General features: G+C 41.0%; 1 protein-coding gene across 2 annotated transcripts in view; it reads right to left on the reverse strand.

Annotated features, from left to right (window-relative positions):
* Window positions 1–901: 901 nt before the first annotated feature.
* mxi1 (max interactor 1, dimerization protein) overlaps window positions 902–25,639 on the reverse strand; it is a 32,833-nt gene continuing 8,095 nt past the window's right edge. For both annotated transcript variants that reach the window (XM_003449962.5, XM_013274281.3), the window contains exons 4-6: window positions 8,690–8,804; window positions 5,961–6,159; window positions 902–4,905 (exon numbers count right to left, since the gene is read on the reverse strand). In XM_003449962.5, the coding sequence (XP_003450010.2) occupies window positions 4,742–4,905; window positions 5,961–6,159; window positions 8,690–8,804 (478 nt within the window). In that variant the 3' untranslated portion in view covers window positions 902–4,741. The remainder of the gene's footprint in view (window positions 4,906–5,960; window positions 6,160–8,689; window positions 8,805–25,639) is intronic.

Raw genomic sequence — 25,639 nt, forward strand, 5'->3', positions numbered from 1 at the left:
CACTGAACTAGTTTACTTTCTGACAGTTATTGTTAAAAATCACTTCGCATGATGAGAGCTCATATTAATATTGTCGCACATTTCAAGACATCCAATTTGACGTGGTTTATAAAAGGCTTTATGAAGGATCTATATACAGAGCTATTTTATTAGGTTTACTACACAGAAGCAGTCAAGTTACAAATTAGACTATTTATCAAGGAAAATAATCAGCCTGAAGGTGGGAAATCTCAGGGGGGAAAAAAGGCCTCTGATTTTGATTTGGATGATTATGAGACAACATAATCTAGTTCGGCTTAACAGAAGTGCTCAGGGTTCAGCTGGTCTCAACGCAGATGAATGAGCTGTGTCAGTTTCGGCTTGTGACTCATTAAATTGTAGACTAATCTTCTTGCAACCTTTCCCCAAAGGGTTCCTGTTTGCCTGTCAGCTATAAACAGTTCGAGCAGAGTTATCATTGCTTCTTATGATGTTTGATTAATATTTAAATGGATGGAAGAGAGATACAATTAGAGAAATCTAAAAGAAATGCTTTTAAGTAGAAGACCTTTTCTCTTTTATGAGCTGCTACAATCATCTTCTGACTCCTGTGATTCATTTGCCCACCCAATAAAGGGCTTCAGACATTTATGTTCTTAGTCACATCTAAGAGACATTCTTTCATTATGAAAATGACACATCAATTGTGGAAGAAATTGCTGCTTTGTCAAGATTTGTGCACATTTGGTAATTCGGAATCATGTGATTAACAGGTGATATATATGTATATGTATCAAAGCTTAAAGGTATTTTGACTATATGATGCTTTGGAGTGACATGTATTTAACTTCTCATAAGCCATTTGCTTTACAATACATTCAGCAGTGATACATTTCACAGTATTAAAAGCTCGGTTCAGTCCTTCAGGTTTGAAAATCTTGGTGTTTTTATTTTAAGTATTGCATCATCAACTTACACAGCTAGAATCATCATCAGAGTGCATGTTTTACAAAGGATGGCCACAGGTTCAGAACAACAGGAGGGCTCCCTACTGCACTTGGGACTGCTTGTTTGGTTGGGCTAACTTGACTTCGTGGACCCGTTTGCTCAGATCAACCCCCTGAGAGACTGACACCAGAGTGGAGTGGGGTTTTACAAAGGACACTGCAACTTCCACTTCACCGGGCTGGTGCACTTCTGGCCAAGCTCTCCCCTAACCACCACTGAAACCTTAAACACAGAAGTAAAAATACAATTTTGTGATGAGGATATGCTAATGAAAGTTGCAGCATGGCCAGAAATGTTTTGTCAGACCTCTCAATCAACTGATCCAGGACTATTCTGCACTGGACTGAACATCTTTTGTTTTTGCGTCTTACACTGGAGAGCTTGTCTTTTTTTTTTTAAATGACAAACAGCCTTCAGAAGTGTGATATTTACTGAGTATCAAAGTGGCAAACAGCCCACTGACATCTGTGCAGACTAGTCATGGACTAGGTGCCTTTCTAAAGCTCAGCTTTAGTAAGAACACAGCGATCACACACATACATACACCCATGCACACACACACAGTAGACTCACATGAGTGAGGACAGACCTGGCCTCAGTAAAACCAGTTCTTTTAGTTGTTTGTTTTTTTTAACCCGTCCTGGAATCATCTCGCATCTGAGCATTTTACCACGTGGGACAAAATGACACACATTTTGTGATAAACACTCAGTTTGTCCCATCATAGTAAAACACAACATTGTGTACTGTGTGAGCAGGTTAAAACACTGCAAAGAACTGATCGAGGTCTGAACAAGAAGAGAAATTCATTTGTCGCAAAACACTGAGACCTTTGTCGTGTCAGCAGTGCAGTTTCATAAAACCAACATAAGAAGAAGAAAGCAGAAACAAAGATCAGATAAAGGTAATAACTTAAAACGGGGCAGAATAAATGTAAACTGTCCCCCACAGAGAGAGAGAAAGAGATAAAGAGAGAGGACACTGAGGTGTTCTGAGGTGGTTTTGGCATTTTTTTTTTTTTAAATGTCTGAGCACCAAAAGTGGTGACTTTCTGATTTAGTGCCAAGTCCAACAACCTCAACAGAGCTCCGCAAAGAGCGTACATGTCAAACTCTACACCGTAACGATGTCCATCAGAGAAACCAAAGGTTTTGTTCTTTTGTGTTTTTATTTCTTTAAATCCTCAGTCGGAGGAGTTGTTAATGTAAGACACATTTTGTCAACTAAAACAAGTCTAATAGAGACTACAATCCTCCTAATAGAGGAAAGCGGAGTTTTAGACCCCTTTTATTACGTAGCAGCCGGCTCAATATTTGCCAGTAAAGTCTTGGCTATGGGTGAGTCTTGTGCAGAATTAGCTCCCCTCAGCACAGACCCGGAAACAAAGTCGAGAGCATGTCACCTTGCGACAGCAGAATGGGTATAAAGGTTCAGCCTGTGCTGCTGTTTCAGGTCTGTGATGCTCCTCACAGGCCTGGTGTGTGGCTGGGGAGTCAGCCCTGGACAAGGCTGGTGACTCTAAACAGGCGAGGCTCAGCACTAGGAGCAGCTTAGGGGCCAATTACATTTCAAGTGTCCATTGAATGAAACAGCAAAAAAATGAAAACAACACAAAAAAATGGCTACATTTTTTTAACCCCTCTCCCACCCACCCCGCAAAAAATAGAAGAAAAAAAACCCCTTAACAATAATCCATAAAATATACATTTTTTTAAAATAAGGAGTGAGGAATAAGCATCAAAGAGAAGAGTAAAATAAGACAGAAACAAAATAAGTTAACTTTTTCCCCACTGCTTGTGTTCTTTGAGGGATTGCAGAATAAATATTCATCATATTCTGATATTTTTTTTTCTCTCACACACAAAATAATGGTTGGCAGCGCAACACGACAGTGGTAAAGAAAAACAAAGCGAACTGCAGCCGAAGTGCAATTCTTAATGCCGGTGGAGTTGGGGTGGAGTACATTGACATCATACAACCCGTTTTCTTTTTCCAACACTTCAAACTTTCCCTCCACAGATCACCTGACCACCATTGGAATGCCATATAATATTTTTTTTTCTTTTTACTTAAAGCGCCATTCAAAAACAAGAGAATAAAAACTGTCTAATTGATAAAAAAAAAAAAAAAAACAGTGCCAAACAAAGTCTGCATTTTCCAACAAATGCCATTTTGGATTGCTGTTTACAACTGGATGGAAAGTCGTTCTACTGTTTCTAACGGGGATATCGTTCCTTTTACCTCCTCGGGGCGGGGAGCGGGGACAGAGAGGGTAACGTTTGAACGTTTCCATCAGCAAATTTTATCGGAGGATAAAAATGGTTCCAAACTTTCAATTTAAAAATGCACAATAAACACAGGTCAAACAGCAACAGAGGCAATAGTTCTATGTGTAAGCTCTACTTTTTTTGAACTCATTTTTAAAGTTTTATTTATTAAGCTATCTGTATGTACAAAAAAAAAAAAAAAAAAAAAAAAAAAAAAAAATGTGGACGGTCACATGAGTCTTGAGGGAGAAGAAAAAAAGGGAAGGAGTTCAAAACAAAAAACAAAACAAAAAACTACACGAGTTATTGCTTGTTACTGCTGGAAAGAAGTTGGACATCTGTTCCAAAGCTTGTTGTTTGGATTTTTTTCCCTTGTTGCTGTTGTTTTGTTGTATTTGTGTGTGTTTCTTCCTTCTTGGTTTGTGCCATTTCTATGGACAGCTCTAAAGTAGATAAGTGCAGGATAGCTTGTAGTAGCTGCTTGTCGAGGGGAAAGAAACCAAAACAAAACACACACACACACACACGCATACACACACACACACACACACACACATAAAGTTACAATTTCCACTCTTTGAAAATGCACTGAGCACCCACATTCGATAGGAATGTTTTCTTATTTTTTTCCCTCCATTTTTGTGGCTTGTTTTCCTCCGTGTGTGGTCGGAAACAATCACGACAGATGCGCTTTGTTCGCTTTAAAAGCATAGTGGTGGATCTGATCTGCTTCCCCCATTGGTTGGTTGGTGGGTTTCTTTCACAATAGCACCAATTCAAGTGTCAGAACTTCTGCGGTGTAGAGCACAGGTAATATGAAAAGAAAAGAAAACCCTCGATAAGACGAGGAAGAACTTCAGGGCTGCGGGGACGAGCTGTGTAGATATGGCGAAGTTCAGCCTCAATGTCCAGATTTAGCCAGGCCCAACACCAGAATAATAAGATATAGACAAACACCCACATTAGACAGAACCAAACAGACAATTATATTAATTAAAGAGCATTTTAGTCAAATTTAGGGCTGTGTAATTTTAAACAAATTTGGGGATTTAAAGGTATGTGGAAATAGCAGACATAAAAATCAACAGTTAATTTTATGCTGTGGCTTCCAACTTCAAGATGATGTCTACGTCTCTGCTCCTCCTTTTAAAATAAGATTTGAACCAATTGGCAGTCTTTGTCTGGGTACCTGGTGTCAGTGTTGGTCGGAGCGGTTCAAAGTTCAGAGGCGAGGAAGAGCTCTCACTGGAACGCCTCAGAAAGTGGGTTGAGCATCGTGGAGGGGAAGGGTGGGGCAAAAAAAAGAAAGAAAAAAAAAAAAGGCTGGGAGCAAAAGGGGGAACACTATCAGCTGGGTGCGTGCCAGTCATCGGAGATGAGACTGGGCATGTGTGTGTTTCATAGGCATGGCTGGATGGATATAACAGATGGGAGGGCGGGCGAGTTTGGCAGGAACGTGGTGGTGGTCACGTCGGTGGGGCGGGGCTCTAGGAGGAGAAGGCAAGTTTGACGCTGCAGGAGGAGTAGCCCTCGTCACTGGCCATGCTCTGGAGGCTGCTGTGGTCGTCCAGGTCGCTGGTGCTGGCTGTGCTCACACTGTCCAGCTCTCCATGGGAGAACTCCGTGCTTTCCACGTCCACCTCAATCTCCTCTGTAGGATGGAAAGATGAGGAAAGGGGAGAAGAACAGATCAATTTAACATATTTCCACTTTTATTTAAGATTATTAAGAAAACTATCCTCTGCTGATACTTTATTTCTGGATGTTTTAGGAAACTTTTCAAATTTTATATTGTTTGCCATGTTGTTTTCTCCTTTGGATAACAGTGGTGCCAGAAATTTGTTTGTTTTGGGGCTTTTTTTTTTTTTTTTAAAGATACAATATCTTAGAGATAGGCATACTTATATAGCAACATGCTGTACTGCATGATGACACAGTATCTTACACAAGACAACACAGTATGTGTTGTCCGGCTTGTGCTACAGCACTCAATGAAAACAAAAATACTGAATATGAAAGAAAGGAGATTGTAGTCAGTTTCATTTTCAGTGGTTAAAATTGTCATCTCACAACCAGGGTGACACAGTATACACTAATGATGGCTTTAATGCTTCTCTGTTAGGTTACTTTTTAACATAAAGTAAAAAGGAAAACATGTGCCTCATACTTAACATCATTACAAACAAACAGATGAACACAATGTTGGTTTTGCTTCAGTTGAGGAAACATTTTGCATTTTAAATCTGATCTCCTTCATCAGCACCTCGACATACAGTCTCAGAGGAGCTCTGACCAACCCAACCTCAGTGCTATAAAATTAGACCGACAACAGCTGGAGGCTCTAGGTGTTTTCACACATGCACTGCAGTCATGACAGAGGTGCACGTGAGAGCACAAATGTCAAGTGTACTCATACTAGAAATTAGCTGTTTTTTAACCTGCTGGGCCCCTATTGTAAAGTCCTTGTGATGGCAGATAGTGGAGCGCAGCTAATATCCTTGTGAATTTATCCCTAACAAACGGGCATCACGCATGCTGCACATTTTATCCAGGCTCCTTTGCTTAAACCACAGAGTACGTTCTGCTGCGTGCTACATGTAAAGAAAAAAAAAAATCTCCTGAAATTGTACCAAGTACATGTGTGAAAACATGTTTTGATGGCCGTGTAGCTGCTTAATTAAAAATCCTGCCTGCCACCTAACATACCTTGATCAGAGTCAGAGCGGTCGGAGCAGAGGGTGGAGCCCACACTGTCCATGCGTATCCTCTCTCCCTCCCCTGGGCTGTTCTGGGCTGCAGCACCACTGCCTCCACTCAGCAACTCCAGCTGACGCTGAAGGTGCCTCTGCTCACGCTCCAGAGACTCCAGCTGGTACTGGCTCTTCCTGTCCACCTCTTCAAGTTTCTGGTCAGGTGAAAGAGAAGAAGAGACAAAAAAAGGTTAACTGTGGTTACCAAAACCTATAGACAGGGCATTAGCGGTCTTCACCAAAAGACATTATAGACATTGTGTGGTGCTAAATAGTCATATTCATGACTTTTAGGGGTCATTGGTTATGAAAAACTTTACTGTCTATGACAGGAAGGAAGAAAGACATTCAGCTGCTTTGCAAAAGAAACTCGATGCTTGTTAATACTTTCTGAAGTCTTACTATGTTGGAAATGAATTAATTGCTTGCCGATACCCTGGAGAATGCACAGGAGGGTTAAGTGTGTAAGCAAGAGGAAAGCCTCATAAAAATAATTTTGAGAAAAGAGGTTAGACAAATGAATAGCCAGCAAAGAAACAGGCCTTTTTCATACATTCATGTGAGAACACAAATGTCTGAAACTGTCAAAGGAAAAAACCTTAGAGAAGCAAGAAACACAAACTCAATTTATGGCATGTACATGGGTGAGGCTTACTGCGTGGCAAGACACAGGCAAGTCGCGCAGAGCTTCAGTCCGTTCTTTATTTTATAGCAGAGAATAGATTACGCAGCATCTCTAGGTGGAGCATACGTAATAGAAAAACATCTCTAGATATGGTTATTGCATGAGTGGCTGTTATCCATAAGACAAGAGGAACTAGTATCTTTTGTCATATCAGCTTCAGGTTGGAACTGTCTCTGCCTGAGAGTGTGTTACTTTGTAACTTCCTCAAGCATGCTTCTGTTCCTTAATCTGTAGGTTGCAGGCACATCATGTTCTCACAAGAAATTATACTTAAGCAAAATAAAAGTTATCAAAGTAAGTAAATGTAAAAATCTCTTAACAGAAACAATGGGCACAGACTGAATGGACTTTACTCCGCCAGTGCCCCACAAACTCTCTGTGGTGTCAGATTGAGCCCATGCGAGAACAGAGAAGGTAATTGTCCAGAGAATTCATGGCCATCGAGCCTCCGTAAAAGGGTGTGAAACTACAAACACATGGACAATGCCCCAGAAGCTCTTTAGTATTCAGCAAATTAAACAAGTTTGTCCCCTCGGATTTTCCTGCTGTCAGCCACGACACCCCTAAATGATTTTCCTCACCTGTCTTGTTTACACCGTGTCGGCTTGTTTACGCCTCGCACCATTGTGATACAAATGAAGGCCATGGCAGGGCCCGATACAGCCACGTTGTGATGTAACCTTGCAGCCTTATGTCATGGGTGCCAACATTAATGAGCGTGACTCCCAGCGACAGACCAAAACAATAGGCCATCAATAAGCGATGAAGAGACTCAAGTTGACAGCAGCAGCAGAAGTGCGAGCGGCAGAGCTGGCGGAGGCCCACCTCAACAACAATATCGCCTTTGTACATGCCCTGTCTGTTACGTGAATGCATGCTATGCCTCGCTTTCCCCTTACAGACTGCTCACTCTCAGGCAGTCACATGCCTGCTTTTAAAGTGGATAACAAAGTGTGAAGTGTTACACTGCATGCACAATTACTGTGGATTCATTTTAATATTGAAGGGAAACACGAGTTTGGTCTTTCCAAGCAAAATATTTTTTCATGTGTAACGAATGACATAGACACAACATGTCCTAATACTTTCACCTTTCAAATTATTCAGTGATCTATCTCCAGTCCACAAGTTCTGAACAGAATTTCACACCAGGTGAACATTCGGTCATTTTCTGAGGCCTTTTGCATGTGAAAGTGTGTGATGGTGCATTTTCCTTCCTGATCATGGCATTTTTCAAACATGCAGATGTCTTTCTGAGCCAGTGGTTAAAGAAAATATGTTTCAGAAACTAGCAGTGTGTTTCAGGGTTAATTTTAAGTGCATCTCCAACTGGAAAAAGGTTCTTTCTGGCACCTGCTTTGAATACCTTTTTTTCCACTGATCGGTAATTGAGTGCCCAGTCTAGAACCAGTTACACCACAAGAAGCCTGATGTTGAACCCAAGACAATATCACATTACTGGGGCCAAATACATAACGGACTGACCGTTGTGAGGCAAGTTCAACTGAAATCCTTTACCGCACAACACTATTTGACATCTCATTCAGAAATCTGTCTAAATGGGGGCTGGTTCTCAGAGGACACCAACAGGACTGGCTCTGCATGAGCACTGATGCTCATTAACCTTTGAAAAATCTCTCTTCGCATATTTTTAAACAAATCATGAGGCACCAACTTGTGAGTCTTTGGTAATTTGCACCCTTTCTTCTCCTCGTTTTTTTTCTGACCAAATGAATAATAAGGTTTTCATAGTCAGTTGGTTACCACTCAATTTAAAAACCTTCAGAAAGGCATCTTTAATACTGAAGAAATGAAGTTGCCTAATATTTATGTACCGTCAAGTACACCACCACTAGTATTTTAATGATAGTCTTATTTCTAATACCACCACTTGTCCTTTTTTATGACTTAAAGCTTGCAGTTTTTTTGTTCTGTTTATCAAAAAAAACAAAAAAAAAAACAGGACCAGCTTTAGCTAAGAGCTGGGTAATCATATGTACCTTTATGTGTGCTTTGGCTTTGTTGAGCAGGCCCAAGGTAGTGTGGCGGCTGCAGTCAGGTCCCAGCGGTATGAGGGCCTTCAACCGCTCCAGACACAGCCGCAGGTGAGCTCGTCTACAAAGGAAAAAGTAACAAAGAGGAAACAAAAGCATAATTAGATAAATAAAAAAGGAACAATAGGGCAGGGCGGCTGTGTGTACAGCAAAACATGAAATACAGTGTGGCTGTTATTTGTCTTGTTCAATGGCCTCAGGCATGTTCATGCAGATTGGGGGAGTTCTTTAAACAAAGCATTGAATGTGTAGCCCATTGTAACTATGTATCAAAGGTCTAAAAGCTCTTAGAGGATCAGTGCACCCTAACAAATAAATTATGGCATCTCTCTTTACTTGTGATGTCAAGCTATTTAAATTAGTCTCCTTTTACATTCAATAAGAGCAACCAAAAATGGACTTGCGTCTGTAACACCCTTGCTTCAGTAACTAGATGTAGGCAGTATTCTGTTGTCTTAGGGGTGTCGGCCTCCACCCGTGACAGATTTGGCTCGAGTCTTGTTCATCTCAAAATTACGGGTCAACAACGAGATGGTTTATCGTCTGTATGTATTTAATATATCTAGGTATGGATACTTGTCTCGCCTACATTACAAAAAGTTTCACCTGGCGATAAAAGGCATGGTGGTGGTATAATGGCATTTCCAGGACCTCTCTCAGCTCATGTAGTCCATCATCCTGACAGTACCTTATTCTGTGACTGAAGACAAGCCCCAGGTACTATCTATCCTGCTAATGGACCCGAGTTGAGAGGTAAAAAGAGATAATTGTGGCTATAACACAATCACTGCTCCATTAGCAGGGGCTGTCTTTCAGCTAGCCTGGAGGGAAAGGTGGAGAGACATTAGGAGGCAGTAGACTTAGTGGAGCGACCAAGACTCAGAAACGATCTCTTGGGACGCTTACAGGAGACAAACTGAAGGGACCAGAGCAGGGCTTCACTCCACCAAGTTGCAAGATGGGCTAGACAGCTCTCTGCTATGCTGTTTAAGACTGTTTGATACATGTAAGTGCTACATAGAGTATATCTGTCTGTGTGCATATGTGTATTTGTGTGGGTGAGGGGTGGGGGTCAGTGTGGATGGTGTTGATAAGAACATAAGAGCAAGCCATTACAGCCATTATGCCAGTAATGTGTGCGTGAGTGTGTGCTTCAACAAACACTGCATGTTTGGGGAGTGAACTAGGAGGAGCCCTGATTCAGGCTGCGTGAGTAAAAGTTAGGAAGTCACAACACACACACGCAGACACACACAGCCTTTTATTCTGGGAGTTTGCATGATGACTATCAGGACATCTGTCCATTTAATCAGTTCTATTCACAGGACAAAGCAGAGCCCACCTTTTCTCTTTATCTGTGTAATGTATATCTGCGTGTCTCATCTCAAACCCTCGTCTGCACCTGCATCAGTTGTCACTTATTCACATGCTACTCGTTTACAGCAGCCTTGAGCGATACACGCAGCTGCACCTGGGAGACGTCGAGGACGTAAAACAAAGCACAACATGGCCGAATATTTCTGAGAGTGATTAGAGTTCAGTGTATTTTGTTCAAAGCTATAATCAGGATTATTACTGGATTATGTGGAAATAAGGCATTAAGCGTAATTTGCCATGTTTGCAGTCGAACCATTTTGAAATCAACTGAGCTATGCGCGTAGTGTGTTTTCAGCTCTGCTGATATGCTAATATATTATTTATCAGGGAGCTGTTGCTGAAGAGCTGGCACAAATATTAATTTGCGTTACACCAACCTCATGCATGTACACACAAGTCTCATTCTAAAACCTTATCTCTTTTTCCACTTGTAAGCACGTCTCATTCACTGCTTTTTCCTAGTCTATATGCAAACATTTTTCCACAGATGGCCATCGGCTGTCTGGTAAAGAAGCGGTGAGGGCAGAGCGGGACACAGTGCTGATGTGTGGGTCTGTCTGTCTGGCTTGTTAGGCATTTAGTTAACAAACTCCAGACATCGGAGACCACAGTTTTCTCCTCCAGTCCCAGAGAGATAAATGAAAATATCTTAGCAGACAACCCCAGATAACCTTCCACTTAAAACCAGTCTCTACTCCTTCCATCCTTCTTTCATCCTGACCCACTGACATGAAAATACCCCCCCCCCCCCCCCCCAAAAAAAACAAACAAAAACAAAACAAACCAAACCATGAACTGTTCTGTTGACCACGATCACCACATTTCTATCACTGGATATAACTGAACTTGTGCTTCTCGGCGTGTAAACCACTTTGTCACTGGTCTGGCTGCTAAATCAAATTTTTTTCTGAAACAGCGTAAAACCTCAAACACCAAAGGAAGAGATTATGATGATGATGAGAAACAGTTTGTCACCTATTTCATCACTGTCCTTTCCTGCTTCTGACCTTTTTATAACCACCTTTAGTAATGTACTCAACACGAGCTACAGCAATCGCTAGTAGCATTCAAAACCCTCTCTGTGCCTCTTATTGATAGACAGGCATGTGAAACGCCTGTGTGGCATGTGTTCTTATCTCTGGGTGGATGACATGCTTTACTGTGCAGCACTCCGATAACTATAAATGGCAAAGAAGTCCAAAAAGCATAACAAGGAGCGTCAGAAGAGCAGTATGTAACTGTGAAAATCAAAACTGAGAAGGGTTATTATTGTGTAATTCTTCACTATCACATTGGACAGGCTGGTAATAGGAAGCCAAACTGGAGGTGTTATCCTCGACAGGGAAGTGTGTCAAAAATGATTGTGCAGTATGTCCCCAAAGCCACAGGCAAGCAAAGATAATGTTAGACAGGTTCACCATGTTAGTCCATGTTGCCTAACCAGGCAGCAGATGTGCATATGGCGCAGTCCCTGCACAAGGTGTTCAATTCAGAGCTAAATGACCTTTGAATGTCAGTGTCATCAACTTATTTCCAATCCTGATTGCAATGACCAGCCCTGTTGAAGAGGCTGGTCTTGAAGAAGGGTGCGATAATGTGGCTTGACCCACACAGAAGGACCTCTGCATCAATGTGTCAATCTGGATAAAGTATAACTGTCTTATTTAGAGGCTAAAGGTCATAAGTTCCTGGCTACTGCTGATGCCTAACAGAGCAGGTCTCTAATCCCTAAAAAAGGCTTGTTTATCATGTAGACCAGCAGCCAAAGAGCTTAGGCCATTTACAGCTTACAATATGAGTGCAGGCTTGTGACCATAAATACCTGCTTGCTGCAGGCAGTATCACCTCCACCCTGTTGTAGCCATGTAACCAGCAACAGAGCCTTCTGTTTCCAGAGTTCTTAGAAAAGGCCGGTGCCAGTTACATAAACAGCTATGGATTTACTGTGTAGCCCCATAACTTCATGTCCTCTGCTGCTAAAGCTAAGGACTGCTTAAACACATTTGGTTAAAGGAAATGACATCACAGGATCACAGGCTGATTCAGTGGTGACTGATGTGGAGTCAATTTCAGTGGGGGGTTAAATAACAAAAAGTTGATTCTGTTTATCTGGACGTAGCGTTTTCAGTGGGAGAAACATTTCATCACTCATCCAAGTGACTTCTTCAGTCTCAGCTGACTGCAGGTTATAAACTTATAATGGGCTGTGAGGTCAGTTTCTTGATCATTAATATGCAATCACTGGTCAAAGATCATGGGGTTTAAATAGCTCTCCTGAGAGGAATGACCACTTGTTGAGGTCATTCTTTGTATGTGTGGGTAATATTATAAAAGAAGATTTTATAATGTTAAGGTAAGATGAAGGTAAAGTCAAGGCTTCCATATCTGTACAGAAGAGTGAGTGCTTGTTTTTGTTACATGGACTAATCAAGCTATGATATTAATAAATCCAACTGAACAAAAAATAATCATCTCATTCAACAAGCAACAGATGAACAACAACTAACAAGATCTACTGTGTGACTGTGAATCTTTCCAGATATCTGTTAAGTGACAAAATGTCTAAGTAGACTAAAACCAGCGAAGAAAATCATTCCCTACTTTGCACTTCCAGAGTTTAATGAATGGCATGGCGATGTGTAGGTTGAATGAAGAGTTCGCCATCTGTGGCGGATTAGATTAACACGTGGCTACCAGGACCTGTGGTACAAACTGTCACGCAGAGGAGGGATATCAGATCACTCAGTGACAGTAAGCAAAACAGCCTAGTTCTGTCCAGTAGAGGGAAATTTCTGAGAACTGACAGTTAGGTAGTGAGTTTTCCACCACAGTCTCTCATAAAAATCATCAAAAAAATCAAAACAACAACAAATATATATCCTCTAATGCATATGCACATTCATATGAATGCACTCCCATGACAAATCCTAAGAGACAAAGCTTGCAGGTTAAACACTTAGAAAGCCAGCCTTTCCTTTTCCTCAGGAGACAGTGATGCACTTCCATGGGATGTATGCATGTAAGTTTGTCATGCTTGGAAGTCTGGGTGTATAAACTGTGTCTTGTGTTCCTGAAGGACCCCAGATGGGTAAGCAGGCAAGCACGAGCTCTGCCTTTTGGCTTTGGCATATGAGCAAGCAGCCCTGGGTCACTGCACTGCACCTTTCTTTCATATGCACCCCTCAAAATCTAGCTTCTCTGTGAGTCGCGTGCACAACATTGCCTTTTTATCCTAATAATCACACAACTTTAATTTCTTTTTTTGGTACTTTCTTTAGTTCAGTTTAATACAGACTTACCTTTTATTTATAAGGGCTAACAACACTTTCGAGTGTAATTTAAATGCTTCTCATTGTTGCAAATTAAGAATTAAATTCATGATTGATGAGATGAGAATTTATACTTTAAAATTCTGCACTGCTCTCCTTATATGCCTCTAGCTGTTTCGCATGTTGTCAAAATGCGTCAAACTGCCTCCAATGTGACTGAAGCAGAGTTCTTTTTAAAGAACCACTTTGAAGCGCTCCCCGTTGGTATGGAAGAGCTGCCCACCATTACTCTTACAGAACCTACGCACATCCTATGTACAGTAGCTCAGCACTCGCCTCCCTTTTTCTTGTATCATCCATGCAGGATGCACGTGCAGAAAACACTTGCCTTTGGAACAGCAATGAAGGGCACAAACACTGCAGCGTATGCATGCTTTCCTTCGTATTCTGACATGTTCCTGTTATTCCCACACGATTAACAATCAGAACTGCAGTGTCTTGGAAATGTTTCAACAATGTATGAGAGAAGTGTGAAGATATTATGACTATGATCTGAAAGTAAAAATTCTCTTTTAAACACATCCTCAGTTCCAGCAGAGACTGGCATGTGAATTAAATAATAGACTTTGTATTAACCACATGGATTCCTCAATAAACACAGGAATCTTTAATGAAACCTTAAATGTTCACATCTTTAACTAGGATCTTCAAGGACTGAACACCTGAATGCAAAGAGTTGTAATATGACATCTCTAAGGTGCACTTTTGGTTCTGATTATTTCTCATTTAAAGTCCTCTGGAACCAACACAGTTACTCAAAGTGTGAGTTGTGGAGGGAAAAATGTAGCTGCCCTAGATTCTAAACTTGTGAATACGTAAATAATGGATCACTTCTCGGGCCATCTACGTTGTCTGACATCATTATTGTACATGCTTTTAAAGGAAGTGTCAGATTTCCAGCCCAGATACCAGTCAATGCACTTCTCTTTTGCAAATCCCCCACTCTCTGAAACCCACTTAACACACATACAGACACACACAAAATCTGACCTACTTCTAGTGCATGTGGAGGGAGAGGATGTGACCCTTCGCTCAGTTATTACACTAATTACACGTCGCTACTGACTGTCTCAGTGGCAAATCTTTTAACGTGACATAAGAAAGGAAATTAAGACATCATTAAACACCCTATTAGGGAGGGGGAAAAAATATGACTTAGAGGCAATTCTTTTGTTCCTTACTCCATCTGTGGTGTCAAGACTCATTTAAAGCAGCCGCAAATCGTGATTCACATGATGTCAACGATTACTGAAGTGATTACAGTATTTTATAATGCAAAGCCTCATTTAAAGTAGACTAAGCCATGTTCATTGAGGAACTACATCAACTTCAACAGTAAATTATCTATTTTGAGGGGGAGTGCAATTAAATCGAAACAAAAAAATGTGGCCACAGATGTTTTTTTCCCCCTTCCTGTGCTTTGGACATTATTTTCCAGAACATTCCAAATCCATTACTTCGTGGTTAAAAATAGCAAATGTGAGATGCTTACTGCTTAAGCTACCCAGCCCAGCCACTATGGCAAATCACACGCAAGGTTCCTTCTCACAGAGCATACAGAGTGAAACCACATGTGGCACCGTGGTCCACACCACAGATGGCGACATGTAATATAAATGAATAGGGGCAGGGCTCTAATCAAATGGCAGGCCATACATTTGTCCCATGATACTTTTGGTGTAACTATATGAACTGAACAGATTTAAACAACTAATGCAAAAATTGGAACACTTTAGCCAAAGCCTGACGCAGGTACAGACAATTTTCCTGTCTGTTCATTTAGGTTTTTTGTTATTTATTCCTTTCTTTGTGTAAAAGAAACAAGTAACTTTTCATTATCATTAATCAACTGTTTTTTAGCCCTTCATTTTACTAATTTTGAACATTTGCCCAGTGCTCAACTGATGTTACACAGCAGAGGAACAAGGTGTCCAATGTCATCACCACCACTGGAACAGTCAGCTAGGTCAATTACTGATACTACGGTCACCAGTATATGTTACTGATATATTGGTTCCATTGGAGTTTACCTTAAAAACAAATAGATATAAACAATATATCGCATTAACATGTACATTAATAACTGTGTCCCGCATAGCTCAACAACACAAGCATTTCTAATGTTATACAAACAGATACACACAAAACAAAAAAGGAACAACAGTTCTCTGCTGTTCTCCGTGTGTGTTCACCACCTTTGTTTATTGGCTTTTACTGCAATAACACAAAGGCCACGGTTGTGTTTTCTGCTAAAGTTACCTCTTCTAGTATTCTCTGTCTATTATGCCATCTATGGCTTTCTCTCTTTTTTTGTTTGTTCAGGTGGGATCATCTGTCTCTCTCACATGACTGCTGTCAAGCTGAAGCCAAGGTCAGATGTCTGACCCTACAGAACAGTGCACCTTACGAAATACTAGTATTTACTAGTTTAACTACTGGAACAGTAATCAAAGAGGCACCAGCCTGGCTGCAAAACTGGAGCCTGCTGTATGTGCTTTAGCCAATTACAGGTTTATTATCTGAGCTATAAATGGCAAGTTAAGGAAATGAGAAGTGCAGATGGAGATGAGCTTACATTTAAGGTTTTACTTAAATGTAAAAAAAAAAAAAAAAAAAAAAACTTGTGTTGATTCATGATTTTACAGATGGTTTAAACATTTGCCCATGGCTCGTCCATGATGTGCTACGAAGTCATTAACAGCTACTGACGATGCACTGGTGCCACTAATTTTTGAAAGCTATATGATTGTGAGGTTATAACAAAGCGAAACAACTGCACAACCGACAAATTAAGATCTGTGGACTGAAAGTTATATTTTATCCATAGCTGATGCGTGCGCTTGTTCGCCACATTTCTACACGAACATGGCACGCACAAGATTAGAGCAATCCTTGCTCTACAGCAACTGTAGGCTTTTTTTCTCCTTTCTTTCTTTCTGAAAGCCTGATGCCTTCCTCATCTCCTCTATGAAACATGGACAGATGGGATGAATGTAGAGAGTCAGAGTGAGATAGCAAGGGTGAGGGATATAAAGAGTGAGGGGGGGAAGGGGAGGGATGTAATCTGCCCAGAAACTGGCCATGGGCACAAACGAGTGGCGGTCTACGTGGAATTCAACTGCGCTTAGTGATGGCAGATGACTAAGACCTACTCGGTTTCCAACAAGTTTTCAACTTAAATTTGAGCATCCATATAAGTACTTTTTAAAAACAAAACAAAAAGGCCAAAAATTCATCATGAACATACATACTGGACGCACATGTGGCATCAAGAGCTGAACCTGAATATTAGTTCACTGAATTAATATCTGGATTTGTAAGTTATTTTTCTGTTAACCAGTGAATAAACTGTTGGAAAAGGAGTTATGTTGTTCTTGTGGTCTGTTATCTAGGAGGGTGTACACCGTCTATGTTGCTTCCAACTTTCTCTCTGGGTGATCATCATCGTTATGTAAATATAGACAAAAGTCACAGCATCACAACAATAATCTCTGATGGATTATAACAGACAAAATTGTTAGAAAAATATGAAGTGACTCTAACTGATCTTAGCCAGTTGGTATTAGAAAAGTTTGTTTGCCCAGTTGGACAGTGACAGTAGGTCACTTCAAGTTTTAACAGTAGGAAAATCTGGAGCCGTTTCTTTTTCACAGGACAGGGAATATATAAAAAGCACAGCTGCCACAATGAACAGGATTTTGAGTCTATGATATATATCTAACTAGAAAAGTTTCTTATGTGGTCAGTGCCTTACGAGCAAGCTTGATTTTTCGCAGGTTTTCACTGCATTTGATAAACAGAAAGGAATTGCGTAAAATTTCCACATACAGCAAGATTTTTCTTAGTTAAATAATAATTAAAAAGAATTGTGACTTCATGCAAAATATGCCAAATCAGGACCGATAGTCTGGTTAGATGACAGGAAACAAAACAAAACAATTTTTTTAAAAATGCAGAGGGTGTGAAAATGCATTGCTGCATGTGGGTAGGTGGGAATGAAACTTCTGAGCATTCAGGCTTTTTTTGACCTCAATCCCAAAAAAAGAGATTCAGGGTGTAGAAAAGAGAGAGACAATTTTTCCAATGGCAGTAAGCTCACAATAAAAATGTATATATGGATATGAATTCGGAGCTAAAACGAGACTGGAAACTGAGGGCAATAAAATGCAAATGGAAGTTCAAATAAAAAAATAAAATGCATAAAGAGATCACTGTAGACTTGCAGAATCCCTGACATAAATCTAAAGGACACAACTGGTAAATAAAATAGAGCACAGTTGACCAGACCACAGCTGGTTTCATGCTAAACTTGCTGAAACACATTCATGACACATGGCAAAGGAGAGATGGAGGACAGGCTGAAATGGTTGAAAACAGAGGATACGAAACAAATCACTTTGAGAGAACTGGGATGAAAGAAAAAATGCGTCAATTTACCCTTTTCGAGCAGCAACCACAGACATAAACACGTGCTCACGCACAAATACACACACGTGCTGAGCGTGCTGGAATAGAGAGAGGGCGATGCGCTCTTTGTGTGGCTGGGCCAAGAGACTCTGGGGCTGTAACCCATCACTAACGCACGGATTAGTTCACACGTGCACACTGCCTTTTAATCTGGTCCACTGACAAAGGTTGGTAGAGAGAGAGAAACAGAAAGAAGGCAACTGACAACTAGATGGCCTGAACGAAATGGCCACAGAAACAGAGCCAAAGTTGGACGGTAAAGGAGGGATGGGGGTTGTAATTGATGGGTCAGAGGTGACGAGAGAGAGAGATGGAGATGGAGGGCAGGGCCTGCCTTTAAAAGAGTGATACCACCTGATCTAAAATACTACCAATACATGCGTCTTTGGCAAATGGCCTAAATTCATTCATTTCTTTTTTGGGGAGCATTTGGGCTTTGGCTTGATGGTGGACAATAATAACTGACTCAAAGTGACAATGTGGAGATTTAGACACTATGCCAACAGCTAGAGAATAAATTAGCCCACCTCTTTTTCCATTTGTCTGCTCTTCGGCTTGCGGACACAATGGCACACACGGTCACTGACCCATCGGCAACCCTCAGTTTCCCTTCAGCCTTCTGTCAGTGGAGGGGTGAGGGCAAAAGCTTTGGATTAAGACTCCAGTATGGCTTTTCTCCAAAAATGGGCCTAGTGTAAAGCCAGGGACATCCAACCAGATGTTGGCTCTGGGGGCAGGTTGGGTCCTGTCAAACAACAACGCCCTTAGTTGTTCATGTGCTTTAATACATCCAATAGAGAGTGGGGGAAGTTGTGCCAGCCAAATGCTCTACATCAACCTTTAATGCGCAAAATGTACATGTTTCTCTGGCTTAATTCACTCTCTAAATTCACTTAAAGTAGGGGTGCAACGGATCACGGTTTATCCGAAATCCGAACCGATCCCACTCCACGGTTCGGTACGCACGTGATCTGAAGATTCGAAAAAGAAAAAAAAAGTATGCCTATGGTGCGCGTGGTCAGTCTGTCAAGCAGTAGTTATGGTCAGCGCTAGCGGTCCAAGTAGCGGAGCAGAGGAGTTTGCGGCATTTAAGCAGCCCTTTGCTGCTCAGTCTGACCGGGCTAAAGCTAAAAGCTAATGGGGTGTTTAGCTGCAGATGGGAGGCCGTCGTCTGTTGTGCAAAACAAGGTTTAAACTGTGATGAACGTGCTTGAGCCACGCTATGATATCTCGTTGCGCGTCCACTTCAGTGACAAGATCGTTCCAAGCATGTATGAGCAGGAGAAGTTTAAAGTTATGGCTGAACTGTCCCAGGCATCTTCTGTTGCTCTAACTACAAATGGGTGGAGCTCCAGGGCAACGGAAAGCCACGTGACCGTGACCGCTCGTTATATCACAGCGGAGCGGTAGATACAAAGCCCTGCACTGCCCTATAGATTACATTAGATTAGATGAAATTTTATTTATTTCTCGGGTGGGTTCCTCCGGGAAATTCAGTTTTCAGTAGCACAGCACCGACAGAAGTTGCAGAATGTGAGCAGAAATATACCATATATACACATTTATAAATACAGAGAATACAAAAGGTATAAATAGAATAAATAGGAATAAGAATACAAGGGAACGGCACATTTCAAGTATTGTGAGTCTATTACACCGTTGGATATTAACAAAAACTATTGCACAGTGAAAAGGCGCTACAGCTACTTGTTCCCCCCTCCTCTGTCCCCGTTTCCCCTCCAGCGAGGAGTTAAACAGTTTGATGGCGTGTGGGACAAAGGACTTTTTAAGTCTGCTGGTCCTTGACTTTGGGAGAAGCAACCTGTCACTGAACAGACTCCTCTGGTTGTTTATGGCCGTGTGCAGAGGATGCAGAGGCTGCCCAGCATGTTCCATAATGTCCATATTGCACCTTAATTTGTTTTTATATAAGTGCGTGGAATGAGTCTTCAGTTGAATGTTTTTTTAATAGACAAAGAATACTTAAATGAGTAAACGGCGAGTAGAATTTTTGTCTTTTTTTCTATTTTTGCTGATCCGAAAATTGATCCGATCCGTGACTTTAAAACCGTGATCCGATCCGAACCGTGAGATTTTTGATCCGTTGCACCACTAACTTAAAGTCACTCAATCCAGCTAGTGGCATGCAATTCTACTCAAATTATGCATTAGTTTTAAACATGTGCATTTCATATGACTTTCGGTGCAGGTTTGATGATGAGAAATTACATGAGGCAGCTGTTGAGGGAGTAAAGGGCGGAGACGTTTTTTTCCTACGCATCTCCATCACACTGCTCTCATTGGTGAAAAATTAACCTCTGTGATTGGTCAGAAGACAGTGGTGTTTTCCCCCTTTTTCCCCAGCTGTGAGGCTAAAAATAGAGGCAATAGTCAGATTTAGCCTGAGTGTGTCTTGCACTTTCAGCTAGCATCCCTTTTTACCTCTTTCTATCCTAAGTCACCAGGCAGATCATTTAACAAGCTTCTTCAGGAAAAAGGAAGGGAAGCAGGAACATTTCTTCCTGGAACATTATGTAACCCCAGCTTCATCCATTTTCTCCAAAGTGGCCTAATCAAGCAGCCCAACATAGTTTTGTTAATGGCACAGGTCAAAAAACACACGTGTAGGAGGAACATTTTGCAGAGTATTATAGAACAGGGTGTACACACAGTCTGTACTATAACAAGACCGAACACCTACAAACTAATAAAAAGAAAATGTTTCTATTTTAATCACTGAAAATTAAACCAGGTTTTGAGTCAGAGAGGGGATAGCTTGATGGCTTAAACCTGCTGACTAAGCGTCTATATCCGTTCAGCTTTATTCCTTTTGGTCACATCATCCTTCCACAGAGTGCTGTGTATATGTACTCTTGCAGGATAAAGGCACAACAAGAAGGAGCCCAGATAAGACGAATCAAGGGTCAGAAGAGCCGAGACAAGATGTGAGTGATGGGGAAGCCTTCAAGTGTCTACATATAATCCTCTGTATGGGGCTTCTTTACACCTGTCTACAGAACATTTGTGTCGGGACGAAACAAAGATCTACGGTCTTATCTGACGGCAAACCAGTGAGGATTGCCAGAACATGACCATGGCACTTTACAGACCTGCTTTCAATCAGGCATTATTTGATACTGAAACAATGGCAAACGAACATTACAGATAGTAATAAAGGTGTGAGATAATTATAGCACCCCATGTAATAAGATAATTCAAACTGGTTATTCTTTTGACCAGGAAGTCTTTTAAAGAAGCAGCTACAACAGTTATCAAGCTTACATTGGCAGCATGCCAGTGATAACAAATGTTTGCAAACTTTTTTCATATTTTAACAGTACTTTGTTTCATTGTTGTTTCCTTATCAGTAAAAAGGTTCCATTTATCTATTAAAAAAAGAAAGACAGAAAGAAAAAAAAACACTCTACCATGTGTTCTTGATGTTAAAAGGTAAGTGCTCCCCAAAAAGATGTATGTGACTGGCCTGCTAAGAATGCCAAACTACAAAAACGCTTTACTGTCAGAACCATCAGAAACCCAGCAGCAGGTGCGATTGATATGTAAATCAGAAAAGGCTAATCCAGTCTCCTTCCACTTGACTCAGAACAGTTCACTTATGCTACCAATGTGGCACAAGTGAAAAAGCAAACGTCTCAGCCTGTCTTATAGTTGGCTGAAAATAATACACACATTCCAGAACACACGATTTAAGAGTGAAGATTCTTTCATCGTGTTATGAGTGAACTATAATTTTAAAAAGAGAAAATAACGTCTTCATTGCAGCTGGGAACTCTCCACACTAGTCAGTAGAGCAGGCAGACTTCTAGCCAGAGCTACAAATTGACTGTTTGCCAACGGAGTACAGGCTTATGTCCTACTGACAGGGCAGAAATGCTCATTGTACACACATTGAGAGTTTATATAAGGCTTGCGTGCTTCTTAAGGCTCCCTTAATCAGGTGTGTTTGACCAATCTCTCTACTCATCCCATCAGCCTCTCAATAACTTCCTTGTACTGAGATACCATCGTTGGCTAAACCAAAGCTTAGCTCGACTATTCAGAACTGGGTCTGAGTGGCTTCAGAGAGAGGGTAGGTGACATGCCTCAACACATGTGCATGTTCTAGCTGGGCTCACCAGACCAAAGATCAAGTCTCTTAAGCTGCTTTTCTGAGCCAAGAAAAGCTTACAAGTCGTCACGTTGGTCAGAACAAATGGTCCCAGTTTTAGACCCTGCAGCAGGGCCTGATAATAGGCAGCACTCCCTGGACTCGTGAAGCAGTATTGCTTTCTTCAAGGAACATCAGCACAGTCAGAGTAACCCAGGCTTATTCATGTTTGACTGCTCATTCAACCCAAAGGCTGGAACAGCAGTGCAGTGTTTCAAGCCCACTGGTTAAAAAGACCAGAAATGAATGAGGGCAGTCAGTGGCAACAAAGCTATGTGCCATTTAAAAAAATGTGACACCCTTCTAGAGTGAAATTAAGTCTAGCCTTACTAGAAAATTAAGAAAAGCTTTGAAAAGTTTGAACACATAAAGAAAAATATAGCTGTATGGGTTGTGATTAGCTGAATCACAGTTAACTTTGTGCCGCACATGCTTTTTACATTTTGGACTGGATTTGTGCCCAGACATGAGCAGATGAATATGATTTAGTATGTTTACAGTTTGCTTTAAGACCTTCAATGTCAATGTCAGATAAAATTTACAGCAGAGATAGCAAAGGTGTTTTTTCACATGACTGTCATCGATCTAGCAGTTTTTTTGTTGGCCAGTAACTGTCTGCATATTCTGAAAAGAAAGTTGGCTTTAAAAGTAGGGACTAAACTGGAGGACTGCATTAATAAAAACCTTTGAACTCTGAAATATGTGATCCCACTCTGCTAGAGACTGAGAATAAAATATTGGCCTGAAAATTGTCATAATATGTGTTCTTTATATAACAGCTAAAGGCAAATCCGACCAAGTTCATGACAAGTTCATACACTTCACGCATACACAAACAAAAGGTGACTGCAAATGAGGCACTACATGTTTAGACAAAACAAATTCAGACTTCACAAACGCTCCTTACATGCCAGGCAGGCCAACCTCTAATGGCTAAGGGTGTTTCTGATAAACATATCCACAGAATCACTCTCAGAGGTGTTTAGCTCATTCTTTGAGGTGCTAATATACCCTCTGCAGTGGTCGCTTTGCTCACCGCTGTGCCATCATCGCACAGATGGAGCCATTTATAACTGCCATTAAGTTGTAAGAAGCCGTTGCAGTATTCTCCAAAAAGATAGGTGTCTCTACTCAGACAATATCACGTCATACATATTGATAAGGAGGAGAAGATGTCAAAACCGGAAGCCAAGACTTGGCAAGTGGTTTTTTTTTGCAAAGTTCTTTCCAAAAACTCAAGTTTTCAAATTACTCCAACATTTCTCCAACATTTGTATTTGTATGTGTCCGAGCTTCTGTGCAGGATTATCATTATAACGGCCGTAAAAACCCTCATGATCAGTGCAAGACTGGCCGATGTGCCACAAAGATTGTGTCTTGCAACACAGGATGTGATGTGAAACTTGTCACCAGAGACCCGCGACACGAGCCACATGGCGAGCATAAAAACGGCGTTAGGCAGCTCCCCGTGTCAAATCAAAAAGAAACGCTAACACTGCTTTTACTACCTGGGAAAATATTCTGACTGCATTACAGACCTGGCCTCAACGAACTATATTAAAAATGGATGAGTGGCAGTTCAGGAGGAACTCACATGATAAGCAATGGTTCTTGTTTTGTCTTGTTTTGTTACATTTTGATTGATGGCTTTATTATTAATCAATAAAACAAGCTTTTACTAGCTATAATAAATCCACAACTGCTTGAGCCTCTACAGATTCAACTCTGAGCCATAAAAAAAACCTCTTAGTTGTTTAATGTTATGCACATGCTTTACACAACAATAAATCCCCAACTAACCCGAGCACTTTGAATTTATAATCAACACGTTTTAAAGAAAATGACTAATAACCATAAGGCCATGAGATCAAAGCAGTCGAACCACAACATGCAGTCATACAAGCCTTTTACTGTTAAATCCTACTAAGGGAGTGTAATTTAGCAGTGACATGTGGAAGTGAAATAAGGCTGTTAGAAGGTACATGATCAAAGCGGCAGAGTCACCACGTTATCTGGTCCCACGGTAAGTATCTGGAATGTGCGTGGTTTTTTTCCCCCCTTTCGGTGCCTTTTATCCGTGTCCTAACGTCTCTGCTGTCACACTGAGTCTACAAGCCTCACAGGTTATCAAGAGCTGCGGTAGCCATGCAATGCAAATCATCTTGCCTGCAGTAGATACAAAAGTTTGATAAAAAGCTCCACCCAGGCTGGACCATAAAGGAGCTGCTTCCAGTTTACAGGACTTGGAAGTCTGCTGAGATCGAACGAAAGCTGCTTCTGTTGCACGATCATGGTATAAGCCTGACACACTTGGATGAACAACTATGCTCGATACATATGACTTACATTGGGGCATGTCCTTAAAGGGAATTGGATTAGCTTCTGGCAAAAAAGGGGGATTATAAATGATTCTGACTTTAAGTGTGCTCTAAAAGGATTGATTACCATTTCAATTTTTACTCTCTTTCTTTGCAAATGGAAATATGAATTAGTCTCATATTCGCCTGCTACTAAGCTGCAACACCACTCTAACTGTGTCAAGCTGAAAACAAAGACAAGAGTGAAGAGAGAAAAAAAAACATGGTGTCAGTATCCGGTCTTGGTACAGGACAGCTTATTCTTGGCCTGCTCTGCTGCTGCATCTCTCTCTAAGACTGCAAAGTGGAGCCAGGAAAAAGAGGAGGGACGGGATAGAAAGTTTCACTGGACATTACGCACGTATTGCAAATGAAAACACACTGAGACTTAACTAATGCTTTCAAATGCACAAATGAATGGTCAATCGTTTTTAACATTTAAACAAGTTAACTTATTTCTGCACTTCTTCAAACCATCTCTAATGATTCAATACTCTGCAGAAAGTAGGCTGTTTTTCAGAGGATTCTACAGACTGTGCCATTTAATTAAAGGAAGCAAAAACAGCACAGTCAGAAGATTCCTGTTCATCCAAACTAAGCATTATTGTGACACAATTAGGATGCTTACTTTATGAAGTAATCATTTTTTGGAGGAGTAATATATGATGCAAACAGAAGATAGCATGGAGTATGAAACATCGGAGCAAATGGACAAACATAAAACTCACACAGATATAGATCACCAAATCTAATTCAAACTTTAAAAAAGCATTAGAGCAAAAAGGATAGGAAAGTACGCCTATTCTGCATCTCCTGTTATAGTTAGCAGTGATTCCTTCTGTTCTGTCATATATAGGCTTTATACAAGTCTGCTCTGAATGACCATGGCCACCGAAACAAGCCTTACTACAAGATCAGCCCAAAGAATGTACAAATCCATCCTTCACACTGTGTTTTAGGAACAAACAACTGAGTTGGCACCTTTTATTTCCCTTTGAAATGTATTTGTGGGGGTGGAACGCTGAAAGAAAAAAAAAAATGCAACTCCGCATGGGTGCTGCAATCTGCTGAGGCCATTCAGTCGACCGGCCGGCCTTGTGTGGCTTTGTATATGAGCACCAAGATGAGACATCAACTCTTGTCTATATTTAGATCACTGGACGGCTCTCCTTCCAATGTTCCCATCCTTTCAGAAAAG

The sequence above is a fragment of the Oreochromis niloticus genome, linkage group LG6 (assembly GCF_001858045.2).
Source record: "Oreochromis niloticus isolate F11D_XX linkage group LG6, O_niloticus_UMD_NMBU, whole genome shotgun sequence".
NCBI classification, from domain to species: domain Eukaryota; kingdom Metazoa; phylum Chordata; class Actinopteri; order Cichliformes; family Cichlidae; genus Oreochromis; species Oreochromis niloticus.